This window comes from Panthera uncia (assembly GCF_023721935.1).
Source record: "Panthera uncia isolate 11264 chromosome D3 unlocalized genomic scaffold, Puncia_PCG_1.0 HiC_scaffold_8, whole genome shotgun sequence".
Classification (NCBI taxonomy): Eukaryota; Metazoa; Chordata; class Mammalia; order Carnivora; family Felidae; genus Panthera; species Panthera uncia.
In genome coordinates this window covers 30,554,705-30,580,017 of record NW_026057586.1, presented here as the reverse complement: position 1 = coordinate 30,580,017, position 25,313 = coordinate 30,554,705, and the positions used below count along the sequence as shown (strand labels likewise).

The window sequence follows — 25,313 nt, the reverse complement described above, 5'->3', positions numbered from 1 at the left end:
AGTACTTTTTTGGTGGAGTCTTTAGTGTTTTCTATATATAGTATCATGTCATCTGCTAATAGTGAAAGTTTTAGTTCTTCCTTACCAATTTGGTAATTTTTATTTCTTTGTGTTGTCTGATTGCTGTTGCTAGGACTTCCAGTACTGTGTTGAATAAAAGTGGTAAGAGTGGACATCCTTGTCTTGTTCCTGACCTTAGGAATGATGGGTATGATGTTAGCTGTGGATTTTTCATGTAAAGCCTTTATTATGTTGAGGTATGTTCTCTCTAAACATATATTGTTGAGGGTTTTTATCATGAATGCATGTTGTACTTTGTTGGATGCTTTTTCTGCATCTATTGAAATGATCATAGGGTTTTTACCCTTTCTCTTATTGATGTGATGTATCATGTTAACTGTTCTGCAAATATTGAACCATCCATGCATCCTGGGAATAAATCCCACTTGATTGTGGTGTATGATTTTTTTTAATGTATGATTGGATTCTGTTTGCTAATGTTTTGTTGAGGATTTTTACATCTGTATTCATTAAAGATATTGGCCTATAGTTCTCTCTCTCTCTTCTTCTTCTTCTTTTTTTTTTTTTTTTTGTGATACCTTTATCTGGTTTTACTTATCAAGATAATGCTGGCCTCATAGTATCATTTGGAAGTTTTCCTTCCTCTTCCATTTTTTGGAATATTTGAGAAGAATAGGTATGAGCTCTTCTTTTTTTTAAATTTTTTCAATGTTCATTTTTCAGAGGGGTGGGGGGACAGAGCACAAGCAGGGGAGGGGCAGAGAGATAGGGAGACACAGAATCCGAAGCAGACCCCAGGCTCTGAGCTGTCAGCACATAGCCCCATGAGGGGCTCGAACTCATGAATCGCAAGATCATGACCTGAGGCAAAGTCGGACATCTAACCAACTGAGCCACCCAGCTGCCCCGGTATGAACTCTTCTTTAAATATTTGGTAGAATTCATCTGTAAAGCAATGTGGTCCTGGACTTTTGTTTGTTGTGAGTTTTTTGATTACTGATTCAGTTTCATTGCTGGTAACCTGTTTGCTCAAGTTTTCTATTTCTCCCTGCTTTAGTTTTGGTAGGTTATGTTTCTAGGAATTTATCCATTTCTTCTAAGTTTTCCAATTTGTTGGCAGACCCTTGCTTAAAAAGATTAAAGAGGATGCAAAGGGTACTGTGGGACTTAGAAGATGAGGAGGGAACTCTACTGCCACAAGGTCCCATAAACCACACCTTTCCCTTGTACACAGATGCAGTTTGATAAAGGAGAATAAACAGGGCAAAAATTTGATAAAACACTGACCTAAGTACACAAGGCAGAGGTTGTATTACTTACAGATATTTCTTAAATGATTGCCCCATATTAGCATTAAATTACTGCACTGAACTAAAATTTAGTGCCCCCTAACCCCCCCTTCCCACCCATCCCCACCTCCCCGCCCAACTACCCATTAGTCAGGGGCTCTTGAGAAAGAACAGATGAGTTAGAAATAAGCAGCTATTTGTTCCTTACACATCTCAATGTGATGTGTGTAATGTTTGGCCCAAGTGCCCATGTTTTTTTTCCTCACTGGCATTTTCTATAGAAGCTCCCAAGCTCAACTAAACACAAAATATAGTATTTTAGACTGCTCTTATATCTGATCTGAGAAATTATTTTATCACAGGGACCTACAAGATATGTTAATGAAAAACACCTAGAAATAGATACATGATACATTTCTAGAGGACAGAAAACTGTATTTAGGATTTCCTAAGTGCCTCATTAAACACGCACTTACACACACCATATATACGTGAGTGTGCTATCTATAAAAGTGCTTAGTGCATAGTAGGCTTTTACTCACTATTTGATAAAATGTGTTGGTGATTACACATTCATCTACAGTGGATACAGATGATTATTTTCAAGAGTTTCTTGACCCTTCCTTGGCAATGTAGGCAGGTGTAGTTTGTGGTTTTCTTCTCTGAGCTTTTGAGATTGACTTAGATTTTCTAGTTCCAGTTGGAAGTTTTCAGGGATAATGATCAAAAACAAGATTCTGACATTTTGGTCTTATGCCAGGAGAGTGTGAATCAATAGACCTTGGGCAGAAATATCTAGGTTTTATTCTTCTGGAACATTTCCTTCTGCCCAGTCTTCCAGAAGAAAGAAGGAAGAATGGTTTAAATGAATGTTTGAAGTCTGCCTCAATCTCTGCTTGTGATAACTATCTCAAATTCATGCAGCCCTAGGTGATAATTTACAGACCTTCTTCCTTCCATAGAGTGAAATGGTTAGACCTGGCAAATGTTACCCAATCTAAACCTCACTAAAAATTTCTAAACTATATAAATTATTTATCAGCACTCAAGGAGTATAAAGAAAGTGAAGGAATAAAAGAGATACAAAATTCTAGAGCCAAAGGCAGTGGAGCTTACAGTAATAAAACTTACAAAGACTCCGTCATGTTAGGAAATGCACCAAATACTATTAGTGTTCATAGACTGGGCAGTAATCAGGTTTTCAAAGATATAGTTTCATCATCTAAAACTAAGTACCAAGTATTATGTTTCCTAGATTGCATCTTCTAGCAAACAGAAGAGTCTGGTGGAATATAGTATTCACAGGGTCTTCTCAGGCTTGGAAAAATTCTAGGGGTCAGGGGCTGCAAAGGGAGAAGAATGTACAGAAGGCAAAGAATGTACTAAACCATTTTTAACAAGACAGAAACAGAGTATTAAACATTCAGGACCAAGAAAAGGAGGAAGCAATCAGTTCTCTAGGAATATCTTTATATCATCTCCATGTGTTCTTTTTTAAAATGTGTTTTCCCCCTAATTATGAATGCCTGAGAATGAAAAGATATAGTGAATTTGGTTTCAGGACACTATAGAATGGGAAAAAAATTGATTAATTTGTGTCCTACACCATGGAATATGAGGGTTGAGGAAAAACCAAAGGAGGGGAGTTGGCAGCAGTTAATTGCATGCCTGGTGCCTTGATCCCTGGGCATAGGAGCAAGAGCAATGAAGTCCATGTGGTTTCGACAAAAGCCTTGGCTCCAAGCAATAAAAGGACCCACAAGTACACTACTAAAGCTGAAATTTTAGTGTGCCAGTTGAAAAATTATGATCTCTAAATTCCTTCCAGTTAACTATGTTACTATATGAAATGCATCTTCTTACCTAATAACGTGTAATCCAACTATTCTTCAGCCAAGTGAGTTTTCCCACTATATGTTAAGCTACCTTGAGTCATTCCTGCATTTTCAGAGATTAACAAATGCTAGGGGCATTGTGAATTAAAAATAATATGTGTTTGAATGCTGTATGTGTACCCTTCATCCTATTTTCTAATTTATGATAAAAACTGCCCCAACACATGAAGATTGGTTGGATGGATTCCAACCCATGTTTAGCTGTTAAATAACAGTTGTCTGTTAAATATTCAGAACTGTTCAAGTTAGGTACTTTCTAAGCTTTAATTGGAATAAACCAAATTACACAGTGGGATCAATGAGTGAATAGACAATTTCATTTTGCATGGTGATCCATTGTAAATAAGTAAGAAAAAGAATCCTCTAACTGGTAGTGTTTCATGTTCAAGTAAGAAGAGATGGGAAATTAAGCCCATGATAATATAGGGTCTCTGGGTCAAAAAGCCTCTTGCCCTGTAGGTGAAGCAGTCCTAAGAGGGACTCCCACTGAGAGGGAACAGTGTGTCTTTTTATGAATATCTGAACCACCAAGTTCCTATTAGCCTCTCTTCTGGCTACAAGGAAAATATCCTTTTGCCACAGCTCAGTGACTTTACTGTGATAATTTTGCCAAAGCCTAACAGGGCAGAGCCCTGCAAATACCGGGATATTTCCTTTCAGCCCTCCAACAAGCCACAACTGGTTCCTATTATTAATAATTCCACTAAGGTTTATCTTCACTAAAAAGCACCTAGCCTTCTACAGTTAAGGAAAAACAAGGCTGCAGACTCCTGCTCTGAATTGTTTCCTGAGCTTCTTCATTATTTACTGAGATTCCTGAAATGCAAACAATCAGAGTCTTATCAGGCAAAGGCAGATCCCCTGAGCCTTTTATCATTCTGTCTGCAATTTTGAATTTCCTCTATAACCAGACAGCATACCAAATGAAGCTAGACTCTTTAAAGGGAAATGAGGCAATTGGAATGTCAATTTTATTTAGTAATATATTGTAAAAACTTAAACAGCATATCCAGCTGATTGACAAAATCCATCCAACTGTTAAGGGCAAAACAAAACTATCTCAAGAGGTACAGTTATGCAGATCTTGCTTTTACCTATAGGCAGATATTTAAAGAGAAGGAGAGAGAGACAGAAAATATTGAAGCCAAATGCAACACATGGAATTGTCCAACTGATAAAATTCAGAAAGAGAATAAGGGAGTTAGAAGCAAGGATATCATGTCATGCTTTCTTTCTTCTTCTTCAATGAGCCTTTTAACTTCTTCCATAGGCTGTCTTTTCTCTTCAGTTTCTTTTCCATCAAGGATGGCATGGACTCTTTCTTGCGGATTTCCCTCACTAGACCGTGAAAGGCGTCATCAATGCAGAATCTGAGGGCTGCAGAAGTCTCAAAAAAAGCACAGTTATATTCCCTGGCCAGACTCAAGCCTTCTTCTGTAGATACCTAAGGAAAAAATAAATAATATTAAAAAGAAGAAGGGAGGAATGCTTGGATCAAAAACTTTCTAAACCTGAAGAACAAATGAGAAATCAGAATCTGTAAAAGGGAAATTGATTAGAACTTACTAAAAATCAATTCTCCAGATTTCAGTAAAAGGTACCAAAGTACCATGGCCCAAACCATGGCTTTCAAATAAAACTGCTGGGTTTCCAAGTTTCATCTCTCCTGCATTTGAGTTTTGCAAATTTGGATAAGTTTCTTTTACCTTTTGGTCTCAGTTTTCTCATTTGTAATGTAGGATAATCACATCTACCTCAAGGCTTTTTGTTAGTGACATTCTCTATAAAAGGTGCATCATATATGCTGAGTACATATTTAAAACTCTGTAACCACTGTTATAGTCGAGAGGTTCAGTTACCAATAAGCCAATCTGACGTTGCTGTGAACTTTAAAAACAATCTTCTGGCAAAAGAAAACAAAAGCAAAACGTCACTCATTATGAGATAAGTCTCTGGCCAACCCCTCAGAGCATGGTTAGAGCTTTACAAGTTCTGTGGTACTAATCCATGCTGGGGTGCATGTTATTGCAGTGGGTCCTCTAGAGATTATAAACTGAGATCAAGAACTATGCCTTATCATCTCTTTAATGTCTCAGACACAGCGCCTAAATCACCATTAGAGAGATTAGAGAAGAAAGGATGATTAATAAAAATACCTGGATTTAATAACTGTGAATTAAGATTCAAACATAAGTGATGAACAAATATTTAAACAGGGGATTATAGGGGTGTCTGGGTGGCTCAGTCGGTTGAGCGTCCGACTTCAGCTCAGGTCATGATCTCACAGCTCGTGAGTTCGAGCCCCATGTCGGGCTCTGTGCTGACAGCTCAGAGCCTGGAGCCTGCTTCTGCGTCTCCCTCTCTCTCTGCCCCTAACCCACTTGCATTCTGTCTCTCTCAAAAATAAATAAACATTAAAAAAAATAAATTTAAACAGGGGATTATAGGTCACTGTAGCTGTGTGCTAATAATTCTGGTCAAATGTTAGCACTCCCATGAAGCTCTACCAGATTATTCACATTGGCTTGAAGAAAGCAGGAATAAGGCTGCCTTGACTCAATATGTTTTGATGACCTCTATGCCCATACGGATCTATTTATTTATTATTATTATTTTATTTACTTTTTGAGAGAGAAAGAAAGAGAACGTGATTCGGGGAGGGGCAGAGAAAGGGAGAGAGACAGAATGTGAAGCAGGCTCCAGGCTGTGACACGGGCCTTGAACTCACGAGCCATGAGATCATGACCTGAGACAAAGTCGGATGCTCAACTGACTGAGCCACTTAGGTGCCCCTTTATTGATCTATTTGTTAAAATTACTCATATGTCTATATATTTATATGTTCATGTTTCCTGCCAAATGGAAGTATATGGTGAACTAGAGACTCCATCAGCCTGGACACCTGAGGAACTATGACAAGGATACGGGGAAATAGTGCTCCTGGTTCACCAGGGTGGATATATTCACCAGACTTAACTAAGGAACTTTGTTATATCCACCAGGGTGGATATATTCACCAGACTTAACTAAGGCAACTTTTAAGCTGATGACATTTTGGAGTTGTTTGTAACCAGAGCATAAGCCACTTTTTCTTAACTGATATACCATATCATACTGCTAATGAATGGTTGAGTTGGTATATAAAAACAGGTCTGATTTCAAAGCCAGGTCCTTTCTGGTCTGTGAAATACCAACCTCACCAAGGGCTTTCATTCCTGCTGGCCAACACCCCAATCCTTTTTCGAGCTCATTTCTATCTTCTAGTAACTCAAGAAACACAGCTAAAACCAACCAGCTAAAGTTATTAAGATTCTGTCTTACCAGCAATTAGACAAAGTCATATATTAACTTGTCTGATTTCCAAGGAATCACAGGTGACAGTCTTACCAAATGTTTTGACACTGCATAGATGCCATTTATTTTTCAGAGTCCTTTAATCGTTTTCCTAACTCAGAAGTTAATGGACACATATTTTATGTGTTTTCTATAGCAACACCACATTATGGTATGATTTTCTAAAATTAATCAGCTTTCATTAGGCTATATATATATATATATATATATATATATATACAAAAACAGCCTCTCAAAATCTCTGTAGCTTGCAAAAGTGTTTCTTGCTCTCACTGCTTATTAGCAGCTGGAGGGTAGGTAGACTGTGACAGTCAGCTCCAGGCTGTGGTTTGGGATCTGGTTTGTCTCTCTTGTCTTCTTGTTCTAAAACTCAGGCCCAAAGAGCACATCTTATCTGGGATATGATGGTTCCATGACAGAGCAGTGGGCAATTACCTACATCCCAGAGGTCAAAAGACAAATGGAGAAACCTGAAGTCAATGAAGCAGGATGTATACTCAGCTCACAAAGAATTGTAAAGAAATAGAATCTACCAAAACCATTTATATGTAAATGCAGAACCCTATCTAGTTTTAAAAAAAGTTGGTCTGACAATCTTTTTTTTAACACTTGCAGTTGAAACACTTCGAATATAAAGATATACAGTGAAATTTGAATGGAAATTAATACAAAAAGATTTTATATTGATATAATATCAGAAAAAATAAAAGTTATTACTTAAAAAGATGAATCTATCATGATATTTTACATTTGTTTGTACTAAAAGTCACAGCCTCATTTTGTAAGTGCACAGAACTAAAAATTTTAACTGTTCTCCCTCAGCAATTGAAAGAATATGTAGATAAGTAAGGATGTAGAAAGTTTGAACAAAACACCACACTTTATATAATTTACATATAAGCTGCTCTACCCAACTGAAAACTTCATTTTCTTCAAATGAACCTGAAGCATTTATAGATATTGACTATATGCTAAGCTATAAAGTCTCAAAACACTGCAAAGAATCAAAGTCATTGTATATTCCTAAACAAATGGAATAAGCTATAAACTAATTTTTAAAAGAAGAAATCCCCAAATACTTTTGTAAAATAGAATTCTAAATAGTCACTGAGTCAAAAAAGATATTACATGAAAATCACATCACTACTTGTGGGATATCTAATGCTGTGTTCAGAATGATGTTTATAGCACTACATCCATGTTTTAGAAAAGTGGAAATGCTCAAGTTTCATGATCAAAAGCAACCTCAAAAAGTTACCATAAAAATCAGGAAATTAAACTGAAAGGAAGCCAGGGGAAGGAATGATAAAGACAGAAACCAATGAAGTAGTCTTTTCCACTGCATGATTATTTTCTAAGTCCAAAGGTGTTAAATTGATAGACCCCAGGCAAGACAGCTTAAAGGTGGAAAAAGGGTACAAGTAAACAGTATTAAAAATGACAAAGGAGAGGGGCACCTGGTGGCTCCTTTGGTTAAGAGTCCAACTCACAATTCTGGTTCAGGTCATGATCTCATGTTTCAGGAGTTTGAGCCTTAGGTAGGGCTCTGTGCCGACCTTGTGGAGCCTGCTTGGGTTTTTTTGCTCCCTCTCTGCCATTGCCCCACTCACACGCACACTCTCCCTCTTAAACTTAAAAAAAAAAAAAATCATGACAAGGTGGACATCACTACAGATCCTGCAATCTTAAAGAAAGTAATTAGGGAATGTTATATTTGTGTCAAGAAATCTGACAAGTTAGATGGACAAATTCCTAAAACAAAATTTACCAGAACTTAGAACAAGAAGAAACAGAAAATCTCTATTATCCTCTATACCTTATATAAGGAATTAAATATGTAATTAAGACCTTTCCACAATTAAGTCTCTGTGACCAGAAACCTTCTTCAGTGACTATGTATGGATATACTTACCAAACAACTTCTATAAAAATGTACATATCAGCATTATCACAAATAACAAAAAAAACTAAAAGCAACACAAGTGTTATAAGTGAATTTGATAATTTGTTGTGCATTAATAGAATGGAATACTGTTCAATGCACATGAATGAAATTGCTATATAAAACTTCTATAAATCTTACACAATAGTGTTTAGTGACAGAAATCAAATCTATGAAACGTTTTTGAGAAATGTGACAAAGTACAGATAGTTCCCATATACCCCACATCCATTTTCTCCTCTTGTTACATTAATATGGTACACAATTATACTTTTAGAAAATTGAAACACAAGAAAACTATTCTTTAGTGTTAGGAGATAATATGTAGTTCCTTTGGTGGTTTAAGGTGAGTTCACTTTGTGACAATTTACAAAGTGTATACTTATAATTTGTGTACGTTTTCTGTATGGTACATTAGTGAAAAACTCAAATGTACTATATAATAAGTCCCCCTCTGAATTTGGGGCATCACCATTTCCTCAAGTACAGTAATATTTCTATAGCTAAATATTTTAACATTCACAGTAAACAGGATATATTGAAGACTCAGATCACATCAGATCCTGGTTAGTCACAAAATGAATTAGGTCTGGTCAGATTTTGCACACTACATTAAAACCTGTTTATTTTAGTTTCTGAAGTCAGATAACATTATGGACTTCCGTTTCTAGTGGGAAGGTTCAATATCACATAGATTATAAATCATCTCAAAGTAATGTGTAATTTCAATAAAAAATACATTCTAAGTTTCAAAAGATTTCAGGATTTGAATGTTACACAGAGATAGTAAAATTCATAGGAAAGAAAATACTTGAATTCTAGTAAGGAGGCGGAGAGAAGAACAATAACAATGTTGGACTCATCCTACTACAGACAGATATCTGTAAATCTGTAGCAGTTCAGGTAGTGGGTTATTAGTTAAGGGCTAGACAGACCAATACAATGTGATGGAGAGTCTAGAAACAAGATTATAAAATATATAGGAGCTTGATATAGCATTGGGTAGCATTCCAAATCAGTGGGGGAAGTGAAGATTCATTCAATGATACCCTACCATTGAGTTATCATCATTTTGGATTATTTTTTATGTATGGATATTATTTCTTCTAGCAAAGATAATTTTTCTTTGGAAAGAGTAGAAGAGGGTTAAAGTCTTTAAATCTGTATATTTTTTTCTTACACATTTGAAAAATATTTTTATACAAACACATTTATGAAATGTTCCCTAATTATAAAACTGTAACTATCACACATCATTGGAAACATCAAAATTCAGTTAAAAGTCCAATGTAATAATCTTAATATGAAAAAAATAGAAAAATCCCATCCATAGATTTGTATTGAAAATGTATAAGCAGGGGCGCCTGGGTGGCTCAGTCGGTTAAGCGGCCGACTTTGGCTCAGGTCATGATCTCACGGTCCGTGAGTTCAAGCCCCGCATCGGGCTCTGTGCTGACAGCTCAGAGCCTGGAGCCTGTTTCAGATTCTGTGTCTCCCTCTCTCTGACCCTCCCCCGTTCATGCTCTGTCTCTCTCTGTCTCAAAAATAAATAAATGTTAAAAAAAAAAAATTAAAAAAAATAAAAAAGAAAATGTATAAGCAAATGATAGATGACATAACTGCTTATTATATTATTGTAGCCAGTTGAGGTATATTTGACTCTGTAGCTATTCCTTCCTTTGGTAAGTAACACAGTAATCATGAACATGCTATTTCAAAGCATGAAATGTAGTAGTGTAATTCTTAGATTTATTATCAGAATATTAATTCCATGTTACAATTCATTAATTTTCACATTCGTTATAATGAAATCCAAAAGGAAATTAAACTTAGTAAATATTTTATCTATTTATAATTCATTAAAAAATTCACCTAAAGTTTTTATTTTTAAGAAAAATGTTAAAGTGAAAACATACTGTAAAATTCCAACATTTCAATAAATTTGATCTCACATCAATATTGAGAAACCATAATTAGTCATCCCTATATCAGATATTGGAATCAATATACTATAGATTCAATGGAAGAACATGAATCCAAACACCTAAGAAGCAAGTAAGTCCAAAAAACATTTATTTTTACAGATTCTGGGCTTTATGCTTAGTAATTTTTGGTCTGTTTAAAGGCTATAAATATTTCAACAGTATCACCAGGAATAATTTTTAGCCCACTAATGGTTTTTAGTGGTTCAGAACCCGAGTAACATAATAAGAAATAACAGCTTCTATATTAGGCTTCAAAACCAGGATATGTAACATATTCTTCCAATGTTTTATATCTTATCTATATAAATTTTAAGCAATGTTTATTTAATTGGGTAAAGAGAATGTGCATGTTTGCGAGCAGGGGAGGGGGGAAGATGGAGAGAGAGAATCCCAAGCAGCCTCTGTGTTCAGAACAGAGCCTACCACGGGGCTCAATCTCATGAACCTGGGATCATGACCTGAGCTGAAATCAAGAGTCAGATGCTCAACCGACTGAGCTTACAAGGCACCCCTAAATAAAAGATTTTTAAATGATAAATATTCATCCATGCCATACAGTAACTGGCAAGGAAGAAGCACAGTGTTAATAAAAAATTAAGAGTTTTTATTTCCCAGATGAAGAGTTTCAGGCCCATGAAGGGTTAAGCAATGTTTAAGGTCACACACCTGATTAAAACACCCATCAAGTTCTACTCTTGTCCATCAAGTATTGTTCCAATCCTTGTTATTTCTCATGGTGTCTTTCCAATTTCCTCTGCCAGTATTCCACATATATGTAATTGATTATTCTGATCTGAGGTTTTATAACTTGAGATGATTCTTAAATTACAGATAGCATAGAACATTTTGTATTGCATTTACAGAGAAAGAAAATGCTAAATACAGAAACATAGGGAAAAATAAATGTAGAAAGGTTATTGGGGGTTGGGGAAGTAACAATTGATGCAGATCCCTTTGTACCACCATGCCCCTCAATTGCAAGGCAAGTTTGTGATTAAATGTGCCACCCAGAGGCTTTAGAAAGCACTGGTAGAAAAAAAGGGAATAAAGAAAAATGTTTTATACAAGTAATAGAAAATTTCAATAACCCATGGGAACCATCTTTTTAATATATGTGACCTTTTTCACTGAAGAAGATCACTGTATAATGCACCAGGTACTCCCTGAAATGCCATTTCCTATCTTCCCAAGGAGGCATTAGAGCACAGCCACAGCTGCATGGGGGATTGAAGAGACCACTGGGGCATGATGGTGATCACAGCCTGTTCTAGTCCTGGGCCCAGCTGCCAGTGGGAAGTGGCAAGCATGCTGGTCAATTAGAGTTTGAGTCCCAACAATCTGCTGACTTTAGGAGCTTCATTGCGCTTTATTGTAAAGGTACTCAAGGTAATAGTGGTGGTCTAGTCATCCATATAATTCTTAATAATAACCCAGGAGGAAATTCTGATACTGCTTTGCTATATTTGCTAACCTTGAATGAGGAGAGATTGGCAATAGAATGGGTCTGGTTCTTCCAAGAGAAGCTTTACAAGCGTAATATCTTTGTGGTTCAGCCTACTGAACTATATCTCTTTTGGATTTGTTTACATTTTTTAATATCTTTCTGTCTTTCAATTCATTGTTACCCATGAAGATAATAATTTTCATTACAGATCTCACATCATCAGTGTAACAGGAATGAGTTTCCTGGAAAATTTGGGACCAAAACATCTTATTTGTAAATAAGAAAATAAGAAGGAAAAGTTGCCCAAAATTAGCTTGTTCAGTTTTCAGTTTGTTTAGCTGTATAGGTGATTTTGATCAGTTTTAACAATGAGTAGCCTCACCAGTTTGCTTGACCAGCTCTAATGAAAGTAATTTTAATTTGCTTTTTTAATCTGCATGTTATTTTTTTTTTGCACCTATCTTCCATAAAGGTAAGTGCACGGGGCGCCTCGGTGGCTCAGTCGGTTAAGCGTGCGACTTTGGCTCAGGTCATGATCTCGTGGTTCGTGAGTTCGAGCCCCGCATTGGGCTCTGTGCTGACAGCTCAGAGCCTGGAGCCTGTTTCAGATTCTGTGTCTCCCTCTCTCTCTCTGACCCTCCCCCGTTCATGCTCTGTCTCTCTCTGTCTCAAAAATAAATAAACGTTAAAAAAAATTTAAATAAATAAAGGTAAGTGCAATTTTGATTGGGATTGCATTGAATGTGTAGATTACTTTGGGTAGTACTGACATTTTAACAATATTTATTCTTCCCATCCATGAGCATGGAATGTTTTTCCATTTCTTTGTATCTTCTTCAATTTCCTTCATAAGCTTTCTATAGTTTTCAGCATACAGATCTTTTACATCTTTGGTTAGCTTTATTCCTAGGTATTTTATGATTCTTGGTGCAATTGTGAATGGGATCAGTTTCTTTATTTGTCTTTCTGTTGCTTCATTACTAGTATATAAGAATGCAACTGATTTCTGTACATTAATTTTGTATCCTATGACTTTGCTGAACTCATGTATCAGTTCTAGCAGACTTTTGGTGGAGTCTATCGGATCTTCCATGTATAATATCATGTCATCTGCAAAAAGTGAAAGCTTGACTTCATCTTTGCCAATTTTGATGCCTTTGATTTCCTTTTGTTGTCTGATTGCTGATGCTAGAACTTCCAACACTAAAAGAACAGCGGTGAGAGTGGACATCCCTGTTGTGTTCCTGATCTCAGGGAAAAAGCTCTCAGTTTTTCCCCATCGAGGATGATGTTAGCTGTGGGCTTTTCATAAATGGCTTTTATGATCTTTAAGTATGTTCCTTCTATTCCGACTTTATCGAGGGTTTTTATTAAGAAACGTTGCTGAATTTTGTCAAAGGCCTTTTCTGCATCGATTGACAAGATCATATGGTTCTTATCTTTTCTTTTATTAATGTGATGTATCACGTTGATTGATTTGCGAATGTTGAACCAGCCCTGCAGCCCAGGAAGGAATCCACTTGATCATGGTGAGTAATTATTTTTTATATGCTGTTGCATTCGATTTGCTAGTATCTTGTTGAGAATTTTTGCATCCATATTCATCAGGGATATTGGCCTGTAGTTCTCTTTTTTTGGTGGATCTCTGTATGGTTTGGGAATCAAAGTAATGCTGGCTTCATAGAATGAGTCTGGAAGTTTTCCCTCCTTTTCTATTTTTTGTAACAGCTTGAAAGAGCCTAAATGGCCATCAGCTGATGAATGAATAAAGAAATTGTGGTTTATATATACATTGGAATACTACTTGGCAATGAGAAAGAATGAAATATGGCCTTTTGTAGCAACGTGGATGGAAGTGGAGAGTGTTATGCTAAGTAAAATAAGTCATACAGAGAAAGACAGATATCATATGTTTTCACTCTTATGTGGATCCTGAGAAACTTAACAGAGGACCATGGGGGAGGGGAAGGGGAAAAAAAAGGAGGGAGGGAGGGAGGGAGCCAAACCATAAGAGACTCTTAAAAATTGAGAATAAACCAAGGGTTGTTGGGGGGTGGGAGGGAGGGGAAAGTGGGTGATGGGCATTGAGGAGGGCACCTGTTGGGATGAGCACTGGGTGTTGTATGGAAACCAATTTGACAATAAATTTCATAATAAATGAATGAATGAATGAATGAATGTAAGTGCATATATGTCATCTCAAACTCTTTGCAGGGAAAACCAAAACAAAGCAAAGCACCAGGAAGAATTTCCCACCTTCAGCTGCAATCACTGACATGTGAGAAACTCATTCTTTCTAATTTTCATTACAGTGTAACGTACAGTGTTATATTAATTTCAGGTGTATAATATAGTGATTCAACAGTTCCATATATTAGTTTTCATCAGGTGTACTCTTAATCCCTTTAATCTATTTCACCCACCCCCACCCATATCCCCTCTGATAGTCATCAGTTGTCTTCTATAGTGAAGAGTCTATTTCTTGGTTTGTCTTTTTTTTTTTTTTCGTCATATGTTTGATTTCTTAAATTCCACATAGGAGTGAAATAATATGGTATTGGTCTTTGATAAATTTCACAATTTCACTTAGTATTATACTCTCTAGATCTATCCATGTCATTGCAAATGGCAAGATTTAATTCCTTTTTTATGGCTGAGCAATATTCCATTCCATACACGTGCGCGCACACACACGCGCGCGCACACACACACACACAGATATACATACACGCATCCCACCTCTTCTTTATCCATTCATCAGTCGATGGACACGTGGGCTGCTTCCATTGTTTGGCAATTATAAAGCTGCAATAAACATAGGGGTGTATATATCCCTTCAAATGAGTGTTTTGGTATTCTTTGGGTAAATACCCAGTAGTGTGATTACTGGATTATAGGGTAGTTCTATTTTTAATTTTTTAAGGAACCTCCATACTGTTTTCCATTGTGGTTGTACCAGTTTGCATTCCCACCAACAGTGCCCAAGGGCTTTTTCTTTACATCCTCTCCAACACTTGTTGTTTCCTGAGTTTTTTATTTTAGCCATTCTGACAAGTGATTAGTAAAAGCCATTTGTAGTTTTGATATGCATTTTACTGATGATGAGTGATATTGAGCATGTTTTCATGTGTTGGTCATCTGGATGTCTTCTTTGGAGAAATGTATATTTATCTCTTCTGCCATTTTTGTTTTTTGGGTGTTGAGCTGTATCAGTTCCTCACATATCATGAATACTAACCCTTTATTAGGTATGTCATTTGTAAATATCTTCTCCTGTTCAGTAGGTTGTCTTTTATTTTGTTGGTTGTTTCCTTCACTGTGCAGAAGCTTTTATTTTAATGTAGTCCCAAAAGTTTATTTTTGCTTTTATTTCTCTTGCCTTAGGATACATATCTAGAAAAACGTTGCTGCAGCTAATGTCAGAGAAATTACTACCTGTGTTCTCTTCTAGGATTTTTGTGGTTTCAGGTCTCAGATTTAGATCTTTAACACATTTCAAACTTATTTTTGGGTGTGGTATAAGAAAGTGGTCCAATTTCATTCTTTTGCATGTTGCTGGCCAGTTTTCCCCAACACCATTTGTGGAAGAGAATGTCTTTTTCCCATTGCATATTCTTGCTTCCTTTGTCAAAGATTGACCATAGAATTATGGATTTATTTCTCAGCTTTTTATTCTGTTCCATTGATCTATATGTCTATTTTTGTGCCAGTACCATACTGTTTGATTACTACAGCTTTCTAATATAATGAAATTTGGAATTGTGCTTTGGCTCTTTGGGGTCTTTTGTGGTTCCATACAAATTTTAGGTTTGTTTGTTCTTGTTCTGTGAAAAATGCTATTGGCATTTTGATAGGGATTTCATTAAATGTGTGGATTGCTTTGGGTAGTATAGACATTTTAACAGTATTTGTTCTTCCAATCCATTGTGTTGTCTTCAATTTCTTTCATCAATATTTTATAATTTCAGAATACAGGTCATTCACCTCCTTGGTAAAGTTTATGCTTAGGTATTTTATTATTTTTGGTGCAATTGTAAATGAGATTGCTTTATTTTCTCTTTCTGTAGCTTTTTATTACTGGTATAGAGAAATGTAACACATTTCTGTACATGGATTTTTGTATCCTGCAAATTTACTGAATCCATTTATCAATTCTAGTAGTTTTATGGTGGCGTCTTTCAGGTTTTCTATATAGAGTATCTTGTCATCTGCAAATAGTGGAAATTTTATTTCTTCCTTACCAATTTGAATGCGTTTTATTTCTTTATGTTGTCTAATTGTTCTGCCTAGGACTTCCAGTACTATTGAATAAAAGTGGTGAGAGTGGACATCCTTGTCTTATTCCTGACCTTAGGGGAAAGCTAAGAGCTTTCTCTCATTGGGTATGAACTTACCTGTGGGTTTTTTATATATGGTCTTTATTTTGTTGAGGTATATTCTCTCCAAACCTACACTGTTGAGGGTCTTTTTTTTTTAATCATGAATGAATGTTGTAGTTTGTCAAATGCTTTTTGTCCATCCATTGAAATGATCATATCATTTTTATCCTTTCTCCTATTGATGTATTATTTTTTTAATATGCAAATACTGAACCAAACTTACATCCGAGGAATAAATCTCACTTGATCATGATGAATGATTTATTTAATATATTGTATTCAGTTTGCTAATATTTTTTTTTTAACGTTTTTATTTATTTTTGAGACAGAGAGAGACAGAGCATGAATGGGGGAGGGGCAGAGAGAGAGGGAGACACAGAATCGGAAGCAGGCTCCAGGCTCTGAGCCATCAGCCCAGAGCCCGATGCGGGGCTTGAACTCACGGACCGTGAGATCGTGACCTGAGCTGAAGTTGGACGCTTAACCGACTGAGCCACCCAGGCGCCCCTCAGTTTGCTAATATTGAGGATTTCTGCATCTATGTTCATCAGGGATATTGACCTATAGTTGTCTCTTTTTTTAGTATCTTTATCTGGTGTTAGTATGAGGGTAATGCTGGCCTCATAGAATGAATTTGGGAGTTTTCTTTCCTTTTAAATTTTTTGGAATAGCTTGAGAAGAATAGGTATTAACTCTGCTTTAAATGTTTGGTAGAATTACCTGTGAAGCCATCTGGTCATGGGCATCAATTTGTTGGGAGTTTTTAAATTACTGATTCAATTTCATTGCTGCTAATCAGTCTGCTCAAATTTTCTGCTTCTTCCTGCCTCTGGTAGGTTATATGTTTCTAGGAATTTATTCATTTCTTCTAGGTTGGCATATATTTTTTCATATTATTTTACAGTTGTATTTCTATGGTGTCAGTTGCTACTTCTCTTTTTTTTTTTTTTTTTTTTTGTTCTTCTTTGTTTTTTTTTTTTTTTATTTGTTTGGTGTCAGTTGCTACTTCTTTTTTTTTTTTTTTTTTTTGAGTCCTTCTGTGCTTTTTGTTTGTTTTTGATGAGTCTTGCTAGAGGTTTATCAATTTTGCTGTTCTTTTCCCAAGAACCGATGTGTTCTATTGCTTTTTTGTGTTTTTTTTGTTTTGTTTTGTTTTTTTAGTTTCTCTATCATTTATTTCTGCTCTAATCTTTATTATGTCCTTCCTTCTGCTAGTTTTGGGTTTTGTTTGCTCTTTTTCTAGCTCCTTTAGGTATAAGGTAGGTTCAAGATTTTTCTGCTTCTTGAGGTGACCAGTATTGCTATAAACTTTCCTCTTAAAACCACTTTTGTTGTATCCTAAAGATTTTGGACTGTTGTGTTTTCATTTTCATTTGTCTCCATGCATTTTTTTATTCCAATTTGATTTCCACATTGACCCATTGTTTAGTAGCATGTTTTTTAACCTCTATATATTTATGGTCTTTCCAGATTTTTTTTCTTCTGGTGGAGTCCTACTGTCATAGTGTTGTGATCAGAAAAGATGGATGGTATGACTTCAGTCTCTTCAAATTTGTTGAGAATTGTTTTGCAGCCTAATATGTGATCTATCCTGGAGAATGTTTTCTGTGAGAAAAGAATGTATATTCTGTTGTTTTAGGATGGAATGTTATAAGTCTGTTAAATCCATCTGGTCCCATGTGTCATTGAAAGCCACTGTTTCCTTGTTGATTTTCTGTTTTAATGATCTATCAATGTAAGTGGGGAATTAAAGCCCCTCACCATTATTGTAGTACTACCAATTAGTTCCTTTATGTTTCTCTTCAGCTGCTTTAAGTATTTGGGTGCATAAATATTTATAATTGTTATATTTTCTTGTTGGATTATTTTGTCTTTTGTTACAGTCTTTGTTTTAAAGTCTATTTTTTGTGATATAAGTAGTGTTACCCCAGTTTTCTTTTGACATCTATTTGCATGTCTTTAGGTCTGAAGTGATTCCCTTGTAGACAGCATATGGATGGGTCCTTTTTTTTTTTAATCCATTTTATCCATTTTCAGTTTCTACTGAAAAATCAGCTGGTCGCTTTCTGGGGTTTCCATTGTATGTAATGGTCTTTTTTTGTTGCTTTCAAAATTCTCTGTCAGTATTTTTTTGCCATTTTAATTACTATGTGTCTTGGTGTGAACCTCCTTAGGTTGATTTTGTTGAGGGAATCTGGATCTGGATCTGGATATCTGTTTTCTTCCCCAGATTAGGGAACTTTTCAGCTATTATTTCTTCTTATAAATTCTCTACAACTCTTTTCTCTCTCTTCTCCTGCTGGGATCCCTATAATGCAAATCTTACTATGCTTGATGGAGTTCCCTACGTCTATTCTTATTTGGCATTTTTTTTCTCTGACCTGCTCACTTTGATTACTTTCCATTACTCTGTTTTCTAGGTCACTAATTTGTTCCTCTGCTTTCTGTAGCTTGCTATTTATTCTATCTAATGTATTTTTTATTTATTGTGTTCTTCATCTCTGATTGGTTCTTTTTTTTTTTTTTTAATCTCTATAGGGGTCTTGCTGATGTCCTACATGGTTTTCTCAAGTTCAGTGAGTATCTTTATGATCATTACTTTAGATTCTTTATCAGACATATTACTTATCTCTGTTTTATTTAGTTCTTTTGCTGTGGTTTTGGCCTATTCCTTCATGTGGGACATATTCCTCTGTCTCCTGATTTTGTCTAACTCTATGTTAATAAAGTCAGCTATGTCTCCTGCTTTTGAAAATGATGGCCGTATGAAGAAGTCCTCTAGTTCCCTATGATGCAGTGTTCCTGTTCACCGGAACCTGGCATGTTGGGGGGTATCTTATGTGGGTGTTGCGTGTGCCCTGCTGTTGTGGGCAGTGTTTGGTCATTCACCAGGGTAGGGTTCCCAGTTTAACAAGGTGTATACAGGTCTGTTTCTAAAATGAGACCTGCAGCCACAACTGGGACTGGGGCTGGACAGATCTGTAAGCAACAAAATGGGCGGGTACATGATTTTAACAAGGTGCATGTGGGCTTCTTAGGGCCTGCCCCTATTGAGACCCAGACCCTACAAAAACGTGCAACTTGGGAGAAATGGTGTTGTCAAGGTTTGCACTAGTCTTCTGGGAGAAGGGATCTCCCCACTGCAAGGACCAAGGCAAAAGTGACTAGGAAGGGTAGATCTGCTGAAGTGGGGAGGGGCAGAGCTTGGTGTAAGCAAGTTAGGTAGTGAACGTTGGCCCAGTTGGCCCGGTTACCACAGAAGTTGTTCAAGAATCCCTGCCGCTCCAGAACATGCTCAGACCAGCCCTGAAACAAACTTCCTTGCATGCCCACTGCAAATTCTGGCCTTTGCACATTTTTGTGCTCCTCCCTATACTTTCTGTGTCTGTTTTCTTCTCATCAGTCGTGCCCCAGCTTAAATATCACCTCCACTGAGACACTTTGCCTAACTATATTCTCTACAAAATATTCTGCACATTGCCAGTGATTCTGTTCCATTGTTCTACCATATTGTTTTCTTGGCACTTAATTACCCTCAGAAATCATCTTACTAATTTATTCCTGTGTTTATGTTCTGTCTTCTTCCAGTACAGTGTAAGCTTTGTTATAACAGGAATTTTGTCAGTCTTGTTCACTGCTGTACCTGGCTCCAGCACAGTGGCCAGCACTTAGAATGACACTATTGGATGCCTAGCAATAGGCAGTGCTGGGGTTACATTAAATAGAGGTGCTAGTTTTTGGAGCAATAGGAAAATATAAAGGAAATTTCAAATCACTATAATCAGTGCCATGACAGGGGCAAGCACAGAGCACTATGGTGACATTTGTAAGTAGTGCCCAGACCCTTATTAGTGGTTGGTTCTCAGGTAGAATATCCTCAGGGAGGATGTCTTTGTAGGAAGCCTGAATGACAAGCAGCAATTACCTAGGTTGGAGGGGGTTGGGTGTTTGGGGGGAACTGGAAGTAGTCTCAGATGGAAGCACTAACAATGGCCTAAGGCAGAGGTGATAATGGTGCTTTTGTTGGATCATCTGCAGTTAACGTGGTTTAAACCAAAGCATGAAGAAGAAGGTAGAGAATGAAGAGCAGCACTCTCAGAACAAACGAATGAGCTTAAATGCCTAATTTATATAGATTCATATGAAATTTGCTTGAAAACCATCAAGTAATTTTTTAAAAGCCTGTTTCTTGAGTGCCTACTCTGTGCAAAGACATGTAAAAGGTTTTCTCTCTCCTGCTGTTCTGGAGAGATATTGATTGAATAGAGAGAAAAGCAGGACATAATTAAATGGTGTAGCCAGTCCTTCTGAGGCACAGGATGGTAATGGCTCTAGGGTAAAGGGTTTAGACTGCTTTGTACAAGAGACATTTGAAATCTCCAAGGCCTTGTGCTTTTCATCCAGGAAGCCCTGGTATGTTGGGAGGTGGGGGTGGGGGGAAGGTTGCCATGGCAGCCAGTAGTTACTAAGAAGGGAAAAAAGAGAAAGTTAATGCTAAATATTTTGCTAACAGCAATATCTGGCTGCTTCTTTGAATTTTGCTCCTAAGGACTTTACTTTTAAAATATCTTGTTAAAATTATAAATCAATAAAGTTAGGCAGTATATGAAATATATATGCCAGAATATGTAAGTTTAAGTATACATATATGTATGTCCATGCCCAAAGATATTTCATATATTTGCACAAATAAGTAAATGTCTGTATTTGATGTATATTAGATGAATAGTTTTCCCATACTTTAAAGAGTACTTGGAGAGCTTAAGTGTCAAAAAATATTTCAACAGTTAATTCATTACATTAATAAATTTATATTAGGTAAAAATAGAAGGAGCTTATGTATTATACTTATAACACATATAACAATTATAATTAAGCAATAAATTGTTTAGGTGTGTAAAGTGTGGATCTCCTGCAGAAAAAGACCATGAGGGCAAGGAAAATTGCTTTCCCAGCAACTGGGACAAAAACCTCACTGTGTTGCACATGAACCAAGCTCAGTAACCATCTTTATATCTCTTCCTTGAAGAAATGGGTGAATAAATGGATTGAAAGGCAACCAAGGAAGAAGAAACCTATTTTTACAGAAAAACTCTCCATGAATTAACTAGAAAGCTCAAAAGCCCAAATCTCATTTGAACTGCTAAAGGTTTTGAGTGCCACAATGCTCTATTACATATACTCTCTCTATAAGACATGTACACTGCAGAATCTCTGAGCAGGGGGAGAAAAAAGAGGGTTGCCTCATGATCCTTTTTGAATGAGGGGGTCTAAGGAACACAGTGGTAGATGACTGTGATGTGGTCCAAAGGAAAGCTAGGGGTATCAGGGTTTTTTCATGTTCGTGGTCAACATAGGTATTCTTTTGGATTATATTTAGAAAAGGTATGCCTTGTAAAGAAGAATGAACTTGAACAAAGTAAGTTTGATACAAGTTCTAACTCTGGGATCTATAGAACATAAAACTGAACAAGTATTCTAGGGAGCTGGCATTTTTTCTTTGAAAAATTTATAAGCTTATGCTTATTGGCACTACTATAAATTTAGTTTTCAATTTTAGCAAAACCATCAATGTCTTTGTCAATCATTTTATTTATCATTAGCTAGTGCCCTTTTCTATTCCTCATTTAGTTCTTCAAAACCTTCAGTTCTCATTTTCAGCAGATATTCTTGCCCTTTAACTTCACCTCAATGAGAAAATAAAAGTATCCAAAAATAACGAGTATAACATTCCAGCTAGCACCTACAAACTCACTTGTGTCATTATATGTATTATCTTACTTTCCCAGGCTCAAATGAAGAGAAGTCACAGATTCTGTCCCATCTGGGCTCTGGGTTCTGTCCTCTTCAGTACTTGTTTCAGTCCTGCCACGTGAGTTGTCCCCACTCTGTTCTTTATTCTCAGCCTTTCTATTTTTCCCAGAAAAATATGCAAGTCACCTATTTTAAGGGTCTGATTCTAGTTACTTTCTTATATTTGTCCTTCAGTTTACCATTAAGTGTAGATTATTCAGGAAAACACTTGTAGAAGATTAAAGAAAGATAGAATGGGGCTGAAACAGAAAAGTGGGAGAAGGATGCACAGTCTTAAAATAAGGCACCCTACTGGATGGGAGAAGATATTTACAAATGATATATTCAGTAAAGGATTATCCAAAATACATGAAGAATTTATACAACTCAACATCCAAAAAATGAGTAGAGGACCTGAATAGACATTTCTCCAAAGAAGACCTGCAAAATGGCCAACAGACATAAAAAGATGCTCAACATCACTAATCATCATGGAAATGCAAACCAAGACCATATATAAGATCACACCTGTCAGGGGCGCCTGGGTGGCTTGGTCGGTTAAGCGTCCGACTTCGGCTCAGGTCATGATCTCACGGTCCATGAGTTCGAGCCCCGCGTCGGGCTCTGTGCTGACAGCTCAGAGCCTGGAGCCTGTTTCCGATTCTGTGTCTCCCTCTCTCTCTGCCCCTCCCCTGTTCATGCTCTGTCTCTCTCTGTCTCAAAGATGAATAAACGTTAAAAAAAATTTTTTTTAAAAAAGATCACACCTGTCAGAATGGCTAGTATCAAAAGGACAAAAAATGACAAGTGTTTGTGAGGATGTGGAACAAAAGGAACCCTCAGGCACTATTAGTGGGAAGGCAAATTGGTGCTGCCACTGTGGAAAACAGTATGGAGTTCCTTAAAAAATTAACAATATAAACATTCTATGATCCAGTAATTTTACTACGGGGTATTTACCCAAAGAAACAAAAACATGAATTCAAAAAGACATGCACCCCTGTGTTTATTGCAATGCTATTTAAAATAGAAGAAATACGGAAGCAACCTGTGTCCACTGATAGATGACTGGATAAAGAGAATGTAGTGTATGCACACACACAGTGAACTATAACTGAGCCATAAAAAGGAATGAAATATTGCCATTTGCAACACCATGGATGGACCTAGAGGGAATTTTGCTAAATCTGACAAAGAAAGACAAATACCATTTGATTTCACTTCAATGTGGAATCTAAAAAAAAAAAAAAAAAAAGCAGAAACAGACCCATAAATACAGAAAACAAACTCGTGGCTGCCAGAGGGGAGAGGGGTGGATGGGAAAAATGGGTAAAGAGAAATAGAAGGTATAGGTTCCCAGATATGGAATGAATAAGTCATGGGGATGAAAGGTACAGAATAGGGAATATAGTCAATGGTATTGTATCCCGACATTGAATGGTGACATATGGTAGCTACACTTACCAGCATAGCACAGGGTTGTTGAAATACTATTGTAAAACTGTTACTAATGTAACACTGTCGACTGTACTTTAATTAAAAAAAAACAACATATCAGGTTTATGTCCTTATTTAATCACTTCTGATTTGCACATCAACATTCAGAATCTGGATTCTGCTTCCCTCCCTCTCCATTCTCTTAAAATGGTTTTCAAATATAAATATCACCCTTGCTGCCAAACCCAATAGGTGCTTCTAGTGATCTTTCAGCATCTGCAATATTTGACAGATTGACTACTTTCTTCTTTAAATTTCTCATTTGAGTTGGTGACCTCCTTATTTCCTGATTTTTCTAAGCTCTTTCTGAATATCTTGAAAATCCTGTTTACTCTTCCCGTATCTATGTGCCCATGGATTCTGACCTCTACTTTGTTTCTATTCTTATTTCACATTTGTTCCTTATATGTTTTTTATTCAAGTTCATAACTTTAATCATCACAAGTGCTCATGAGCCCCTATTGATGTCTTTAAACCTCATTTCTCACTTTAAGTCCAGAATCATATGTACAACTCTCTTCTGGGGAGTTTCTCTGAAATGTCCCATAAGCACTTCAAATTTGTAATCAAATTAATTATTTTTCCTCACCACATGTTACATCGTGGCTAAAGGCACCAATACTCCCAAAAATCTAGGTAAGATCTTTCAAATTCTTCCATATCCTTAAAGCTAATTGATAATCAAGTTATTCCATTTTCATCTTATTATTATATATATTATATCTTCCCTCTCCGTTTTCATGGTCATTGCCCTAATTCAGGGTTCTTGTTTATTTATCCCCTAAATGATATTTGTGCCTTTAGATTTGACCTTAATCTATCCTTCATACTCTAATAAGAGAGAAATTTCCATAACATGAAGGCAGACATTTACCTCTCCAATTTAACTTATTTCTGTGATTCCCCCATCATCATTAACACAGTGAGTAGCACACAATAAGTGCTCATAAAACAGTGATTTATTTATTCCTACAGGTATTAGTAGTACATGAAGTCAGGTTCACCTCTTATTTGGGTAACTCTGCCTCTAAAACCCCAATTTCCTCCTCAAGATAAAAAGGATAATACTATCCACTTCAGAAGGTTTCTATGCAAATTATAGATTGTATAGTAGTACGGTCAATAACCTTCTAGCACACAGAATGTATTTAATAAATATGTACATAGTCATAATTAGTAATGAAGCAGTTTAGGTTCTTAGTTTTAGGTTCTTAGAAGTCAATAACCTTCTAGCACACAGAATGTATTTAATAAATATGTACATAGTCATAATTAGTAATGAAGCAGTTTAGGTTCTTAGATGAATCAAGGGCATTTGTTGGGCCACCAGTTAAAAGGGTATGGAATATTTTCAAAACAAAAGAGTTCAGGCTTGCAATGACCTTCAAGGTCATCTTTAAGCCATTACATGTCATTCTACAACATCTCTGTCAATGACTACTTTTTGTAGGCACATACCTATTGCACATTCCTCTGTAAAATGACCCATTTTTAGGTTCTTAAATTTGGCCTGAAGAGAATTTGAATTATAGAGCTGAAATTTTCCCTAGTTTCAAATCTTGAACAGTATTGAGAATTCCTTAATTTTTGAGATAGTACCATTCTTCAGTGCTGGAGTTGGCACTAAAACACAAGATTCTCTCTATACAGCTACAGATGCTTCTTTGTCTAGAACAGAAGACTGGCCTGAAGAGACAGTGCATGGGACAAGTAG

At 36.4% G+C, this 25,313-nt stretch overlaps 1 protein-coding gene across 1 annotated transcript in view; it reads right to left on the bottom strand.

The window, feature by feature from the left end:
- Positions 1–4,139: 4,139 nt before the first annotated feature.
- Positions 4,140–25,313, bottom strand: part of RIT2 (Ras like without CAAX 2) — a 385,184-nt gene continuing 364,010 nt past the window's right edge. Inside the window, exon 5 of the mRNA XM_049620174.1 lies at positions 4,140–4,649. Within this exon, the coding sequence (XP_049476131.1) occupies positions 4,422–4,649 (228 nt within the window). The 3' untranslated portion in view covers positions 4,140–4,421. The remainder of the gene's footprint in view (positions 4,650–25,313) is intronic.